Source organism: Equus caballus, chromosome 26, assembly GCF_041296265.1.
Source record: "Equus caballus isolate H_3958 breed thoroughbred chromosome 26, TB-T2T, whole genome shotgun sequence".
Taxonomy (NCBI): Eukaryota; Metazoa; Chordata; class Mammalia; order Perissodactyla; family Equidae; genus Equus; species Equus caballus.
Window position 1 is genome coordinate 47,331,419 of NC_091709.1, and position 17,060 is coordinate 47,348,478.

General features: G+C 49.7%; 1 protein-coding gene across 9 annotated transcripts in view; it reads left to right on the forward strand.

Moving 5' to 3' along the window:
* ADARB1 (adenosine deaminase RNA specific B1) overlaps positions 1–15,693 on the forward strand; it is a 137,177-nt gene extending 121,484 nt beyond the window's left edge. For 5 of the 9 annotated variants that reach the window (XM_023630298.2, XM_023630299.2, XM_014736437.3 and 2 more), the window contains 2 exons: positions 10,324–10,502; positions 11,473–15,693. In XM_023630298.2, coding sequence (XP_023486066.1) covers positions 10,324–10,502; positions 11,473–11,652 — 359 coding nt within the window. In that variant the 3' untranslated portion in view covers positions 11,653–15,693. The remainder of the gene's footprint in view (positions 1–10,323; positions 10,503–11,472) is intronic. The other 4 variants (XM_070252464.1, XM_070252465.1, XM_070252466.1 and 1 more) reach the window with 1 other exon arrangement.
* Positions 15,694–17,060: the final 1,367 nt, after the last annotated feature.

Consider the following 17,060-nt stretch of genomic DNA (forward strand, 5'->3'; position numbering starts at 1 on the left):
ATGTGAGCTCAGACAAGATGACGAACAAAGGGGTGGGGCATATCTCCAGAGAAGCAGGTATCGAAATTTCAAGAGAATTCTCTGTTCGAATTGAATGCTCATAAATTTGAAAATCTCAACAACAACAACAAAAGGATCAGTAAGAGGATGTAAATTATCAAAAATTAACCCAAAAAGACATACAAAAATCTGGCATAGGAAATTTCCAGGGAAGACATTGAAAACGTTTGCAACAAATTACCTTCCACATTCACAGACAGTTTGGCCAGCCTGTCAAAGAGCCCGGATCCCCACCTCCAGGCAGACTTTCCGGAGAAGAGGCAGTTGGCCCCATCCTGATTCTAACACTGGACGAAGAGGCTCGAATGGAGAGAAAACCACAGAACAGCGTCACCTCTGACTGCAGATGCGAAACTCCTCGATGAAAACCTAGAAAATCAAATTAAGCAAATACCGGGCTCTAAGGACAGTTAGTTTCCTACCTGTTAACATAGCTCACCATGAACAGGTTGTGAGACAAGGTCCCTGACGCCCCAGCACGTCACGGAAGTCCGCATTCAGAGCGTGTGTGCGTGCGTGTGCTCAAGCGTGCCCGCACGTGTGTGCGCTGGGGGACGTGCATTAAGATGGCGGCTCTCGTCTGGGAAGGAAGAATTACGTGGGGAGGATTTGAGAATTCTTATAGGGGCTTTTAAGTCCTTAAGAATTACTTGCCAAGAGGCTTTTTTTTTTTTAAGACAGCAGCTAGGGCCCCACCCCAAACCTCCCCAGTCAGAACCTCAGATGCAGGACACACGTGTGCTTACTCTTTAAACTTCGTGTCTGATTCCATCTGCTCGGAACCACCGAATTCATCACGGTGGCTGTCTCTGGGGTTGTAGCTTTAATTTTCTTCTCTGAGGTTTTTGTGAATTTTTGCAACTTTCCTCAATGAGCAAGTATTACTTCTTTTTTTTGAGGAAGATTAGCCCTGAGCTAACATCTGCTGCCAATCCTCATCTTTTTTGCTGAGGAAGACTGGCCCTGGGCTAACATCCGTGCCCATCCTCCTCTACTTTATATGTGGGACACCTACCACAGCATGGCGTGCCAAGCAGTACCCTGTCCACAGCCGGGATGCGAACCCGCGAACCCCAGGCCGCCGAGAAGCAGAACGTGCAAACTTAACTTTTGCGCCACCAGGCCAGCCCCACAAGTGTCACTTCTTGATGAGAACAATATTTTTTCTTTTTAAATTATCCTGTCATGTTCTTTCAAAGCTTTGCTGAGGTGTGTATAATTGACATGTAATAAACTGTGTATTTAAAGGATACAATTCGATACGTGTTGATCTGTGCAGCCGGCACCACAGTGAAGATAATGAACCTGTCCGTCACCCCCAAGGTTTCCTAGTGCCCCTTGGGAACTTCTCCACCATCCCACCCCCAGGCAACCACTGATGTGCTTTCTGCCAATGTAGATGTTTGCATTTTCTAGGATTTTACAAAAATCTCAGATTTTACAAAAATGATGTGTACTGTGTACTTTTTTATCTGGCTTATTTCATTCAGCATAATTATTTTGAGATCTGTCCATGTTGGTTGTGTTTATCAATAGTTCATTCCTTTTCATTGCTGAATAGTATTCCACTGTGTGGATAAACTATAACTTGTTTATCCACCAACTGTCAATGGCATTTGGGTTGTTTCCAGTCTTACAATCACAGATAAAGCTGCTAAGAACATTCTTGCAGGCGTGCCTCATTTTATTGCGCTTTGCTTTTTTTGCACTTTGCAAATATTGCATTTTTTACAAAACTTTTCTCCAGCAAAAAGATTTCAACTCAGATGATGGTTAGCATTTTTTTTTAGCAATAAAGCAATAATTAACGAAGGTGGATGTACGCTGTTTTTTAGACCTAATGCTATTGCACGCTTAGTAGACTAAAGTGTAATGTAAGCATAACTTTAATATGCACTGGGAAACCAAAAGATTCTTGTAACTCACTTTATTGCAATATTCGCTTTATGGCGGTGGTCTGGAAGTGAACCTGCAAATATCTCCGAGGTCTGCCTGTACAAGCCTTTGTCTGGACATTTACTTACATTTCTCTTGGGTGAATACCTAGGAGTGGAAAGTCTGGGTTATGAGATAGGTGTATGTTGAACTTTTTAGAACATTGTCACACTTTTCCAAAGTGGTTATGCCGTTTTACGTCCCCACCAGCAGTGTGTGAGAATTTTAGTCCTTCACGTCCTGTGGACACCTGGTATGTGCGGTGGCTGAGACATTCTAACAGGTACAAATGCTGTTACATTGTGGTTTTAATGTACATTTCCCTAACGACTAATGAAGTTGAGCATCTTTTCATGTGCTAATTTGCCATCATACGTCTTCTTTAGTAACTGTTTAAAACTTTTGCACATTTCTTATTGAGTTGTTTAATTTCTTACTACTGAGTTTTGAGAGTTATATATTCTGGATACGAGTCCTTTATCAGATATATAATATTAAAATGTTTGTCTTTTCATTCTATTAACAGCGTCTTTCAGAGACGGAATAATTTCAGTTTTGATAAAATCCTGTTTTTCTTTGATGGATCGTGCTTTTGATACTGTATCACAGAAATGTTAGCCTAAGTCAGCGTCACAAAGATTTTCTCCTATATTGTGTTCTTAGAAATTTTACATTTAGGGCTATATTCCATTTTGAGTTAATACTTGTACAGGATGTGAGGTATGAATTGAATTTCGTTTTTTAACATATAGGATATCCAGTTGATATAGCACATTTGTTGAAAAGTGCATCCTTTCTCCGTTGAATGGCTTAGTCAAAAACCCATTGGCGTATATAAGCACAGGTCTGTTTCTGGGCCCTGGTGTTTTCATCTCTTCGTCTTGGTGCCGGTGTCACTCTGTCACGATTACTGTGGTTTTACCCTAAGTTCTGGGGTCAGGTAGAGTTAGTGCTCCAACTTTGTACTTCTTTCTCAGAGTTGGTTTGGCTGCTTAGGTCCTTTCTGAATTTCCATAATTTTATAATCAGCGTATCAATTTCTACATAAAAGCCTGTTGGATTTTGATCTATCCAGATGCCTTTGATTTCTGTCTTCCCTCGTTGTCCCTGGACAGGCCCCCAACGCAGTGTTGAGCAGAAGTGAGAGCAGCCGGCTGGTCTCGTGTGTGGTCTCAGGGGAAAGCTTTCAGGCTTCCACTGTTAAGTATGATGTTAGCAATAGGTTTTCTCATAGATGCCTTTATCAGTTTAGGGAAGTTTCTTTCTATTCCTAGTTTGATAAGAGTTTTTAATCAGGAATGAATGTCGGATTTTGTCAAATGCTTATTTCTACTTTATTGAAGTGATCATTTGGTTCTTTTTTTGGTGTGTTAATATGGTGACATTGATTGATTTCTTTAAATATTAAACCAACCTTGCATTCCTGGGACAAACCTTATGTGGTCATTATGTATTATTCTTTTTATCTATTTATGGATTTGACTTGCTAAAATTTTGTTTAGAACTTTTACATCTGTGATATACTGGTCTGTAGTTTTCTTTTAATGTCTTTGTCAGGTTTGGGTGTCAGGGTGATGCTGGCCTCATGAAATGAGTGGAGAAGCATTTTGTCCTCTTCACTTTTATGGAGGAATTTGTTTAGATTTGATGTCAGTTTTTCCTTAGACAGTGGGTAGAATTCACCAGTGAGGCCATCTGGGCCTGAGGTTTTCTTTGTGAGGAAGTATCTAGAAATTCAATTTCTATGATAAATATAGGACTACTCGTGTTATCTAGTCTTCCCTGAGTGAGCTTTGGTCATTTATGTTTTTCAGAGGATGTATCCATTTCATCTCAGTTGTCGAATTAGTGGCATAGAAGTGTTCATGACGGTCCTTTATCGTCCTTTCACTCTCCGTGGGATCTCTGGTGATATCAGCTCTTTTTCATTCCATATGTTGGTGTTTGTGTCTTCTCTATTTTTTCCTGATCAGTCTCGCTAGAGGCTTACCAATTTTATTGATTGTCCTCTAAGAACTGACTTTTGGTTTCGTTGATTTTTTTCTGTTGTTTTCTGCTTTATATTTAAACAATTTCTGCTCTGAGCTTTATTGTTTTCTTTTTTCTGCTTGCTTTATGTTTCAATTGCTCTTCTCTTTCTAGTTTTTTAAGCTGCTAACACAGGTCATTGTTTTGAGACCTTTCTTTACTGCCTTCCCAGCATTTCACAAATTTTGCTAAGTTATCATTTTCACTCATTTTTAAATACTCTGTCCCAGGGGTTATTTAGAAGTCTGCTATTTAGTTTCAAAATATTAGGGGATTTACAGAGATCTTTCTGTTATTGATTTCTATTTAGTTTCACTTTATGACTTGAATCTTTTTACCTTTATTGAGATTTGTTGTATGGACCAGGATAAAATCTTTGTAAATGTTTCATGAAAACTTGAAAAAAATGTGTGTCTGCTCTTTCTGGGCAGAGTATCTGTGGATGTCAATTAGGCAGAGTTTGGTTGTATTGTCTCTTTTATGTCCTTACTAATCTTCAGCTTGATCCATCAGTTATTAATAAAGGAACATTGAAGATCTCTTAACTATGATTGTGCTTTTGTCTACTTCTCCTTCTAATTTTTTTCATTTTTTACTTCATGTAGTTTGTAGCTCTGTGATTGGGTACATAAAAATGTAGAATTGTGGATTTCTCTTATAAGTTGGCCTCCTTTATCATTATAGAGTGATCTTCTTTATCTCTGGTAATACTCTTCATTTTGGAATCTGCTTTGTCTGGCATTGCTGTAGCTTCTCCAACTTTCTTTCTGTTAGTGGTGGCACAGTACATCTTTTCCCACCCTTTTATTTTAAACTATTTTATATTGAAAGTATGTTTCTTGTAAGCAGCATATATCTGGATCTTGCTACCCCCCGCCACTCCTGACAGTCTCTGCCTTTTCTTGGGGTGCTTAGACCATTTATGTTTATTGTGATGACTGACATGGTTATGTTTAGATCTGTCATCTTGGGACTTATTTTCTATTTGTTCCATATGTTGTTTTTTCCCTTTTCCTCTTTTTCTTCTTTTGCATTAATTATATTTTATGATTCCATTTTAACTCCTTCTTTACTTTTTGGCTATAACTTTTTATTTTGTTGATTTAGGGTTTGTTTTGTTGTTTTAGGGTTTACAGTATGCATCCTTAACTTATCACAATCTGCCTTCAACTGGTAAACAGCTTCACGTGCAGGATAAGAACCTTACAATAGTGTACCTCTGTTTCTCCTCTTCTCGCCTTTGTGTGGTGTTGTCATGGATTTAACTTTGCATCTATTAAAAAATCCCACACTGCAGTATTATTTTTGTTTCAACAGTCAGTTCACTTTGAAGGAGATTTACAGTTTCTGGTGCTTAAATTAGTCCAACAGCTTGCTGATTTTCAGGGGTTTTATTTTTTCCAATCTCTTTCTCTGTGTTTCGTTCTGGATGGTTTCTGTTGCTGTGTCTTCAAGTTCGCTAATCTTCTGCAGTCTCTATTCTGTGGTAATGCCATCACGGGTGCTTCTCCTCTTAGACATTGTAGTTTTCATCTCTAGAAGTTTGTATCTAACCTTTTATATCTTCATACGTTTGTTGTGTCTTCTTGTGTTCTGTGTGTGGGTGTTAGGCCCATTCCTTCCAATCCTTGCAGGTGGTTCTCCCCAGCCTCGAGCGCTGTGTGCGCTCCGCTCAGCCCTTGCTGGTCTCCAGGGCCCCTCTGTGCCACTCTCTCACCTCTGCTCCTCTGTCCTGTGGGCACTCCATTCGAGGAGTCTGCAGGCTCTGCCGGGCTCCCCTTCCATGCACTGCTGCCTGGAGACCTCCAAGGGACTCACCTGGTGTATCCCATCCCTCAGGAGTGGCTGTCCTCCGTTGCTTGATGTCCAGGGTCTTGAAGACCAGTGTTTCATGTGTTATGTCTGGTTTTCTGGATTTTTTAGGCAGGAGGGTATCTAGAAGCTGTTACTCCATCTTACCCAGAAGCAGAAGTCTGGACTTATTTTTGACTCACAGTAACACACTGATCCTTGCTGCTTTACCCTCCAAGATAAACTACTTTTACAACATACGCTTGGTCATCCAGGGCAGCTGGTTTTATGGGACTGTGACTGAGTGAACGCTGGGTCAACATCTCCACGTCTTAGTCAGATTCCCTGGAAGGCAGAGACTGAGGTGGATTTAAGGTGCCTGGCTGGGGAAGGGCATTCAGGGCAGCAGCGTGGACGACTGGAAGGGAGGCAGGAGAGATGTGAGAGGAAAGGGTCCTGCATCCGCTGCTGCATCAGGACAACGCAGCCTGTGTCTGCTCGACGGGCGGGCCGAGCTTCAGGGGGCGGCTGCCGCACGCGTCGTGGGGAGCCATACTCCCAGAGAAGCTGCCCAGCGCCTCTGGCTGGTCATCCTGCCCTTCACGCCCCCATCCCTCACCTGTGCTGCCATGTTCCGTCGAGGCAGATGTGTGGGAGGCTGGCCTGCCTGGCTGCGCGGTGGTAGCCCCAGGGAGGGAGCGCCTGGCAGCAGGGATGTGACTCTGGAGAGGAGTGGGACACCCCAGAACCATGGTGCCCACCGGCCGCCTGTCACTGCCTACCGTGACGAGATGGCGGCATTAGGGACCCGTGCCATGGAGATTCACCACCCCGCGACGGCAAGGTTGGAGCCCTCTGTCCCGCACAGGGGAGGACGGCCACACTGGCTGCAGGATTCCCACGCAGGGTCTCGTGCAGCCACATGGTCTGCACTGACTCCTCAGGTCTCATCCAGAGATGCCGTCACACAGCTCATCTTGTTTACATCAGCACCATCAGAACTCAGTGAAGGTGTGAAGCCTTTTAAGGAAACATTACAGCCGCCTCTTCCCAGTTCTTTTCATCTGCAGGGAGTGGAGCCGTAGGTGGGCTGCCCTCTGGCTCCAGGTGCCCAAGTCTGGCTCCCTTGGGGGCGGTTAAGCCGTCGGCTCTACCTGCTCTGCTGGGTCAGTTCCCTACTCCTTGCTGCCGTGTGGTTCTGGAACGAACACAGTTTTATCAAAATGAGGTGACAGCTAGAGAAAAAGGAGACACTTTGTCTTGGAGATTGTGCAAAAATTCAATTTTTAAAGGACGAAATTTAACCTAGGAGTCGTGACTATTAACTTTTTACCCAGATCCTTTAGAACTATTTAATCCTTACAAACTGAAGAAGAAAAACCTTTTCTGTGATCCGGGGCCTCTCGTGAACAGCGTTCGGGCACCCTGTGGCCTCTGGGTTCACGAGAACGTTCCAGCTGTGCTTTTATCGAAGATGCTCTTAGGAAGGTAAGTTGTCGAATGCGTTTGTGCTTTCAGTTTGATTTTCTGCTTTTTAAGTGTTTCCTGAGCTATATGGTAAATGAGTTTGCTAATTGGCCTGTTATTCCCTGCTTCTCAGCCGACGCGTAGTGGTGTGTTTGTTTGGTGGTTTACGGTGACATTTTCACAGGATTAAGTAGGAAAACTCTTTCAGCCAACTGAGCCTGGTTTGCCTGATATTTTCAGTGCTTGTGTACAACACAGCACACACACGCAGCCCTGCCACCCGCTGTGTGTACCCATCGGGAGTATGTGCATGGGTCACCAGAACACACGGTCAGAAACACTCCCGTGCTCACCCTTCAAAAAAGCCAAGTACTAGGAAAAAGCCAAGCGAGGAAGCGTGCTGTGGCGTCTTCCCACCGGGAACCTGTGCGGCTGCGGGACGAGGCGGCCGCCATGCTGTGCGGAACGGGGGTGTGTCTCACTCACGTAATCTCGACTGAAAGATGGCAGACAAAGAGGAGCACCCGGATATGAGCATCCGTTTACATCAAGTCCAGGGTGGCAGCGCGAGTCCACGTTGCTGGAGGGCGGCGTGGCGGCTCCGTGGGGCAGGGGCGGTGACCACAGAGCCAGGGGCCCCGGCCGCCAGGGGCTTTGTTCATGTACCAGATGCTGGTTACGGGCATGCACACTCTGTGAGGAGCCATCAAGCTGTACACTTGCTATTTGTTATGCTTCAATTGAGATACTTAGGAAAAGTGAAATGATTAAATGCCCACGTCTTAGAATGAAAAAGTGATTCAGCAGCTTAACGGGAAAGGCAGACACCTTGGACGCACCCTGAGGCTTTTCTCAGAATCCGGTCTCTTTCATATCGGGAAGGACCTACAGGTTTCTGAGCTTTAAGCTGGGTGGATGGAAGGGCCCTGTGTTGAGACTGAGGCTGGCGACATTGGAGGGGGGCAGGCAGGGGGCGCGGGTGAGCCGAGCCAGAACCGACCGTCGAGGTTGGGGACATTGGAAGGGGCAGGCGGGGGGCGTGGGTGGGCTGAGCCATTTGAGAGGACAGTGGCTAGATGAGTCTGACATTAGAGGACAGGTCTGGCTGGAGGCAGAGTTCGGGAGCTCATGTCTTTGTAAACGTTAGCAGGTCAGTCCTGTGACCTGAGGGACAGTGGGATGGTCTGTACCGTCTGCTCCATCTCTGGCGCGTGTCTGCCTCACACCAGCCTCGTCAGTGTCATGGACCGGGACCTCCCTGAGCTGGGATCTAAGTCATTTAACTTCCAGACTCTTCACTGGGTCTTTGAGAAGGATTGTGTAGAGCAGACGGTCCCAGAGCCCGTGGCTGGGCAGCTAGACTGCGCCCCATGGCGCTCAGAAAGATCTCAGAGGCGGCCACTGTGGCCTGTAGAGCAAAAGATTATAGTGGAAACCAGGCAGCGTTGTGGGTGGATGGACAGAGGACGTGCACCTTTTAATCTGCGCCCTTCCTGTAAACAGATAATTATTTTTCAAGCATCCATTTAGTGCGTGGTAACCCTGAGTCACATTCTGACTCACTGTGAAGTCTCTGGGTTAGAGACAATGTAATACCTGGGGACACTGGCTGCTGACGAGCGTGAGTCCTCTCGGGACCGGCAGCAGCTTCTGGTACCCTTAGGTGTTTCCTCCACGTGGGAGACGAGCATCCCGCTGCCTCTTTCCCTCCTGGAAGCAGCAGTCGGTGCGGCGATGCTTGGGAACCAGTTCCTGCTCGGGGAGGAGCTCCCCGCCACCGTCCACAGGGTTTGTGTTAAATGCCACGGCAGCCCTTTGAGAAGCCCCAGCAAATGCTTATTACACTTTCTGGTTTTTTAAGGAACAGCCCCTACTCGCCCTGAGTGCTGAGGCTTCGAGTTCACACACGCACCAGCCTGAGACCATGGAGGTGCAGGCGGGCCGGCCTATCTGAGACCAACCGCTCCCCTGACCGCCCTCCGCGCTCACCCTCCGGGTGGGGTTCCGTCCGCCTTACAAGCGCACGGACTTCACATTAAGCACACATTGTCCCTTTTAGTAAATGTCCCAGACCTCCGTGGCACATAGATGTGAATTTCCTCCCTTTGCTGCCTCATCCTACCTTCAGATGACCCGCAGGGCTGCCCTGGAGAAGTGAGGCCTCTTTTCATGCGGAAGCTTGAGATGAGATCTCCACACTCTGAGCCAGGCCTGGTGGCCAACCTGAGCCAGCCAGACCTGCTCGTCTCGGCTTTAATCTCCTGTACGAGAGAGGGGTAAATGGCCACTGGAGCAGATGAAGAGCAAGGGGGCGGGAGCGGAAGCCCCGTGGAGCTGGGTTAGCGCCCCGAGCTGTGGAGAGCGCGTGCGGCCGTGCCCAGACCTGGGCCAGCTCCTCTTGTAGGCATGTTGTAAAGACTCTCATCCTTAGTCTCTTCCGATTGGGGTGACCCATATCATCCATGTGAATGGATTATCAAGTCCGATATACGGATGGGGTTGTCTGCGTTAATTCTCAGTTATCTGAGTGTCTTTTCAAAAACTTTCAACCCCACGAAACGAGCCTTAGAGCAGTTAAGACAGGACAGTTTAAATGTGGTAAGAAAACGCGTGTAGGCTTTTGTGAGGAATTCAGATTTCTTGTATCTTGGGTGTAGCACCTGCGGGGCGGGGTGGCCCAAAGGCGCCTGGCCCCTGGCGTGCAGGGCGTGAGCAGCAGAGCGGGTGTGGTGCACTAGGAGCAGCCCCGCCAGCACGACTTTGTGGGATCGCGAGTTAATCCCAGTAGTGTCTCACCCATGTATGCATGGACCATCAGATTTCTGGCTCCGCTGGCCTGAGTGACCTCAGAAGTGCTGTGAATTTGCACGGTTTTAGGTTTCTGTGGACCTTCTGCCCGCCTCCCCAGCACAGAGAAGCATGTTTCTGAGCAGCAGAAGGTGGCAGGGGCCCGACGTGAGCCCGCCTGGGCCGTGTGCACTTTTTGGGCACCGAGCGCTATGCTGGGCTCCGCGTCACCTCGCCCGTGTCTCTCTGTTCCAGGCATCAGCAACGCAGAAGCGCGGCAGCCGGGGAAGGCACCCAACTTCAGCGTCAATTGGACGGTGGGCGACGCGGCCATCGAGGTCATCAATGCCACAACCGGGAAGGATGAGCTGGGCCGCGCCTCCCGCCTGTGTAAGCACGCGTTGTACTGTCGCTGGATGCGTGTGCACGGCAAGGTACTGAGGTGCCCTCGCGGCCTGCGCCGGCCCCACCTCCCCACAGCTTGTCCGTCCTCTCTCTACCGCTCCCGTCCGCCCCGCCGCTGTCGTCCCCATGGCCCTCCTGAAACCTCTCTGTTTCTTGGTGGTTTTCAGCTTAGAGTCTGGCCTGGCCCTCCAGATCCTAAAGCAGCCTCGGCCGCGGGGGCAGTGTCTTCCTTCCCCCCACCCTGGAATCTGACCCGCCTCCCCTGCCCCTCACGCCTCCTGGGGGAGCGTCTCGCCTCAGACCTGAGCATCCCAGGAAAGCAGAGCCGGGCCCAGCAGCTGGGTAGACCCGGGTTCAGTTCAGCCCTCCGGGAAGGCTGTTGACATCCTTTTGTCGGAGCAGAAGCTTCAGGGCCCTTTTTACCCCCAAGTGAGATCTTCTGTAGTCGATCAGTGTGTTGCCAGTTTTCGTTTATTTGTAAGCCAGTCGATGGCATTTGTTTATCTTGAAGCTGGCGCTGAACTTGGCATGGGAGGACAGACAGAAGGTGCCGTGTTCGGAGGCCCTGTCCGCACAGGTGCTCGCACGGGCCGGTGGACTCACGTGTCACAGACACGGGTTCGCCAGCCCTGGGAGGCAGCGCCGCGGGGTTCTTAGTGTGGTAAAATGTGCAAACGTCAGAGGTGTTGCTTTTTAAATAGCTGAAAACGTTAAGATGAAATCTGGCTCGACTGTTTGTGGGTTGCCAGAAGCACTTCCTAGGACCCGGGGTCTCCAGCTGCCTGCTTAGCCACAACCCGCTCCTCGGGGACGAGGAGCAGACCCTGAGAGAGGGGTTCCCGCCCGGTCTGCGGGTGGCCGTCCCTCGGGGGCAGGCTCCTTCTGCTGGGTGGCTTCCCCCCAGAAGCCTACGAACACCGTTTTCTGAACATCTTACTTGAGGTTTATTTCCTGCTCTTATTGCTTAAACAGTTGTACTTGTGTTTTCTCTTTTCACAGGTTCCCTCCAACTTATTACGCTCCAAGATCACTAAACCCAACATGTACCACGAGTCCAAACTGGCAGCGAAGGAGTACCAGGCTGCCAAGGCCTGTCTGTTCAAAGCCTTCATCAAAGCCGGCCTGGGCGCCTGGGTGGAGAAGCCCACCGAGCAGGACCAGTTCTCTCTCACACCCTGACCGGGCCTGGCGCAGGGCTGCCGGCCATCCAGCTCTGTCCGGGAACCTTACATCTGACCTTGGGGACAGGCCCGGGGCAGGGCTGCCGGGCGTCCAGCTCTGTCCCGGAACCTCACATCTGACCTTGGGGACGGGCCCGGGGCAGGGCTGCCGGGCGTCCAGCACTGTCCCTGGAACCTCACATCTGACCCTGGGGACAGGCCCGGGGCAGGGCTGCCGGGCGCCCAGCACTGTCCCTGGAACCTCACATCTGACCTGGGGGCAGGCGGGGGGATGTGGGGTGCCAGACGTCCAACACTGACCGCCAGAACCTCACATCTGACCTGGGGGCAGGCACGCGCTCCGAGGAGGGTGTGGAGAGGTGTTGGGGTCTCTCCATGGCAGCATTTCCCCTTTCGAATTATCCAGTGACTGCTTCAATCTCAGTTTACGTTTAGAAATTGAGTTCTACTGAGTAGGACTTCCTTAAGTTTAGGAAAATAGAAATTCCTTTGTGTGAAATTCTTGAATAATTTATTCAGAGCTAGGAACCTGGTTTGTAAAATAAGAAGAAATTACGTCAGGTCACTCTTACGCCACATTATTTTAACTGCAAAGAAGCATTTCTAGGTGGAGGAGGCGAGGACGTGGAGGGGGAAGCAGTAACCTGGAGAGACTGTCGAGCGTGTGTGCACGCAGGTCCCTTCTCCCTGCTGGCCCTTCCGTGACCCAGCTCCCAGCGCGGGGGTCAGGGCCCGCCGAGGGAGGAGGCGCCCACAGGATGGGGCCCGACCCTCCACGCACACAAGTCCACGTCGCGGCAGCCTGGCGGGCTGTCCCGTGGAGTCGCAGCCCAGCTCCCTCGGCTTCAGCCTCCTCTAGATGCTTCCGTGCCCCTCGTAGGATCATGTCATGGGAAACTTTTCTTGGTTTACTTCTAAATGATCAAAGGTAAAACATGGCCAGCAGTCCTGGCCAGTCATTTGGGTTTTTAAGCAGTAGTTTGCTCTTAGAGACTAGAAGGCATCATGGGGGCCCCTGCACGTAGCCCTGAGCGCCCGCCGCCTCCCTCTGAGCCCCGCGGGCAGGAGCGGCCGTCCCCGGATCTTCACAGGATGGAGGTAGAGTTCGCTAAGTAGATGTTCATTCTTGGAAAATAACACTTAAGGTATATTTTTAAATTATTCTTTCCAGCTTTATCAAAGACGTGTTTGAAAAATAAGACGTATGCAGGCTGACAGCTGGGGGGGGCGGCGTGCCGCGGGCGTGGTCTCCACCAGGGTCCAGATGGTGATTGTCACGGCAGGGAACGGGGTGCTGCTGGCGTCTGGGGGACCCTAGGACGCTGCTTCACGCCCGACAGCACACAAGAAGGCCCCGGGCAGGCTAAGCCAGCCAGCAGGCCGGCCGTGGTCGAGGGCCCTGGGTGGCCCGCCTCGGCCCGGGCTCCGAGGTCTGCACCATTTGCCTTGTGCTTCCACTCAGGATCGGGGGAACCAGACAGAGCGCTTCCTGCCCTTTGCCCATTCAGTGCCAAGTCGTGGCTCCAGAGGGGGTCTCGTGGGTGCTGCAGGCAGAGACGAGGGCAGACCCCGCCCCACAGCAAAATCCAGGATGTCGACACCTGTGAGGCATTGAGCTGTGTCCTGTGTCCTTTACGGGCTCAGAAAATGTGGAACAGGAGCAGAGCGGCCTGCTGTCATTCTGGCCCAGACCTCGTGTGCTCAGAGCAGGAGGTTTAGACCCAGAGCGCCATGCCTCTTGATGCCTCCACCTGTCTGCACCCAGCGGCGAGGGTGACGCGTTGCCGGGGACTGACCAGGTTCAGAGGACGAGGGGCGCCCACACCAGCCTTCTCCCCTTCTGCAGGGTAGCTGCTCGTCCCGAACCAGTCAGAGCGCGGGCCTCAGCCCCGTTGCCACAGCAGGGTCTGGCTTGGTTAGGATGTGCTGGAGTTTCCTTTGCACAAAATGAAGGGGGTCTGGTGGGTTGCTGCCCCTGCCCAGAGCAGGCTCTTGCACACTCAGAAAAACATCTTGTGAGTCCCTGCGTTTTTATTCTTGTCTCTCTAAATGGTATTTTTTCTAATGGGGATTGGGAGATGGACTTAGTTTTTAAAAAAAAATGTGGGTTTTGATTACAAAGTGGAGTGGAAATATATTCCGTATACATACAGACGAACGGTATGTCTAGAGTGTCCCTTCTGTCAGATCATAGCTGGAATCAGCCTGAGGCCCCCGTCCCCACCCCAGGGAAACGAATGCCTTACTGTAAGTGTGCGGGTCCCAGCGGACCCCCCAGCTGTGCGCTGCCGCCGTTCCCAGGTGGGGTTTCTGGACTGTCCAGGACAGGCCGATGCAGGGCTGGCACCCGAGAAAGCCCAGGCTGAGCCTGTGGGCCTGGGGAGGAAGGTGGCAGAGGGGGAGCCCCAGGCCGGAGGGAGCAGAGCCTCCGTCTGTGAGTCAGGCCACGGGCGGGGCAGGAGGCCGCACAGCCCCCACCCCTGGGACAGGACTGCTGGAGCGACTCGTCTGCAGAGCAGAAAAGAGAAGGAAATGTTGGCTCCTCCGTGAGACAAACCAGGAAGCTTAACACTTTAAACTCCCCCCAAGTGCGTGTTGTGAGATATCCAGCGGCTGTATCCTTGAGGTCTTATTTGGCATCCAGTGTCCTTAATCTGGTTTTTAGAGACTTATCAGAAAATTCAACACAATAAAGAACTTGATTTTTTAAGAAAAATCTTAAATTTTGAGGACATTTTGACCAGTGTGGGTCGGGAGGGTTTCTATTCTGTTTTGTTAGCCAAACCTGAAGTGTTAATTCCGCAAAGCCTCTGGCCCTTCTGTGGTTCTCAGGCCCATGGGCAGCTGTCCCGACCGCGGGAAGGCGCGAGTGCTGTGGGGCCGAGTGGGGGGACGTTGTCGCATCAGCCCTGATGCCTGCGCAGGGTCGGGAGCTTTCCCCTCTTGCAGGCACGGATGCCAAAGAACTGTGATTTTGATTCTGGGTCTTAACTGAACTTTTTCTGCTGGAGAGTTTCTTTGTAATCGAAACTGACTTTATGTTAAAATGTACAAGCCAACATCTCAGAAGGCGTTGATGTCTCTGGAATTTATTTTCATTCAGATAATCTTGTTGATCTCCAGACGGTAGCATCACTGCTTTCGCTGTGAAGACAGCGTCCTCGTGCCCTCAGGGAGTGGATGAGGGGTGGCGGGCGCCGTCCTCCCCTCCAGGTGCAGGTCCGAGAACAGAATCCGAGTTGCCTTGGAGAGGGCTGTGTCCCTGTCCGGCCACTTTTCTCAGAAAAAGAAAAAAAATACAACACGGATAGATCCTTTTCATTTCTAAAATATCTTACACCAAAATATAAGTCTGCCTCGACTGTAAATTTGATCCCGTGTGAGAAGTGAAATTAGCTAGGTTTCCCACCTCTAAATTCTATTAAATTAGGGAATCTCAAAACGTTTCTTTTCATCAATCCCAAACTATATAAATGAAAAGCGCAGTCTTTGTGATCATGTGTGTCCAGTTTTGTGTGTCCTTGTCCCCTGGCGCGTCCTTTGACTGCCTCTCCCCATCCAGCGGCCGACCCACGGGCTCTGTGTCCACACCGGGGAGGGCAGGCGGGGCGGGCCTGCTCTGTGCTGACGGCAGCGAGCCTGCACTTGTGTCCCTTGTTGGGAGGACGAGCCCCCAGCCTGGGAGCACTTAGTTTGGCCACAGCAAGGGCTGAGCCGAGGGCTGTCCTTCTGGACGCGAGGGTCAGTCTGTGGCATGTTCGCAGAAGGAGCCCCAAATGCTGTTTGCTTCTCCAGACTTTGAGTTATCGTGCTTTTGAGTTTGTTCAGAATTTGGACACTTTGTATGAATGTAATTCCGCCGAGGGACCTGTCCCCAGACACAGTCCTCAGTGTCCTCTGTATGTATATTGATGTATATACCACACAGTGCAACCTGCATGAGCTTCCTTGCACCGAGACCAGCCAGAACCGAGCATGAGACGCCGTCGCATAGACAAAGGATTTGAGATGTTCTCAATAAAAACAAAGTGTTTCACTACTGCAGTGTTGCTGAGATTTTCTCTCCTTCCTAATTTCTTCTCCCCTTGATCCACGGAGAGGTGGGATCAGTCCCAAGGCACATATTTGGGAGGGTGTGGATAAATGCCGGCTGACTCTGGTCCTGTCGTCTGTGTGTGGCACCGTTTGGGGACAGGGTCTCTGAGTCCTCTCCCCCTTGGATTCTTGGCCTCTTCACCATCTTTCTGAGCGTGTTGGCCACTCCCACAGGTAAGGCGGCCTAGAGGACCGTTAGGGCTGCCCTTGCACCTGTCCTGTCTATGGAAAGGGATGATGACGTGCGCCCACATGACCTCTGGGGCATGTGAGGGCGTTGTGGATGGGAGAACACGGGAAGAGCCGGACACCACAGTGAGGCATCGGCCAGACAGGCTGGGCATTTGAGGACGGGAGCAACACAGCTACCAAGTTAGGGAGAGCTCCGTTCTTTAGGACTGACATTTCAGAAGGACGTTCATGATGGGCTCGGGAAAACTGGCTGCAAAGCAGTGTTTATGTTCCTGATCGTAAGGAATTGCAGATGCCCTGTGTGAGTGTCAGGCCGCCCAGAACAGTCTGGAAGGGGCCAAGTCTGGTCTTCGTGTATGGATGGTGGGATTTGGGTAATTTTAATTTTGTTTTCCCTTTTTAAAGCTTTTTTGTTTAATGTTCCTACAATTAAATGAAAAACAAACAGGAAAATGTTTTGAAAAGTCCAAAGCTCCATACAAATAAAAAGCATTGTTATAGACAAATAATTCGCGCTCTTTTGCATTAATTTTGATTCTGTTCTTTCATTTCTTTTCCCACGATGAAAGCAACATTAAAATGAAAGTACGTTGCATCAAAACAAAAAAGATTAAGCTTCTGAGAAAAGATTAGGGGTGACGTCCCCTCACGAGTTCCATCCGTGGACAAGGACTCCCCGTGGACGTCTTCTGTGGCACATGCGTGAGCATCAGGGCTCCCTCTCTGATGGGACTGACCTGGTGCTGGGGACAGGTCCCTGAGCGCGACAAGGGCCACAGCCCTCAGGGAAACATAACCCCACTGGACAGTTGGTGTCATGGTAGAATGCTCCGGAAAGAAGGACAAGGTGAGGGAGGGGAGGTGGCAGCTTGCCGTATTCAGTGCCGAGACTGGGTGGGCCTCGCTGGGAAGACTTTGAGGCCGATGGACTGTCCGAAAAAACAATTACTTAATAAATTATTAAATTAATAGCATTAATATTAAAATGTAAAATTGAACATTAAAACTTAATTATTTAATAATTATTAATATTATCAATAAATTAATAAAAGCAGAGGGGACAGCCCAAGTGAGCCTGGCAAGTTGTGAGCGCTGGTCCAGCAGCAGAGTGCTGTTGCC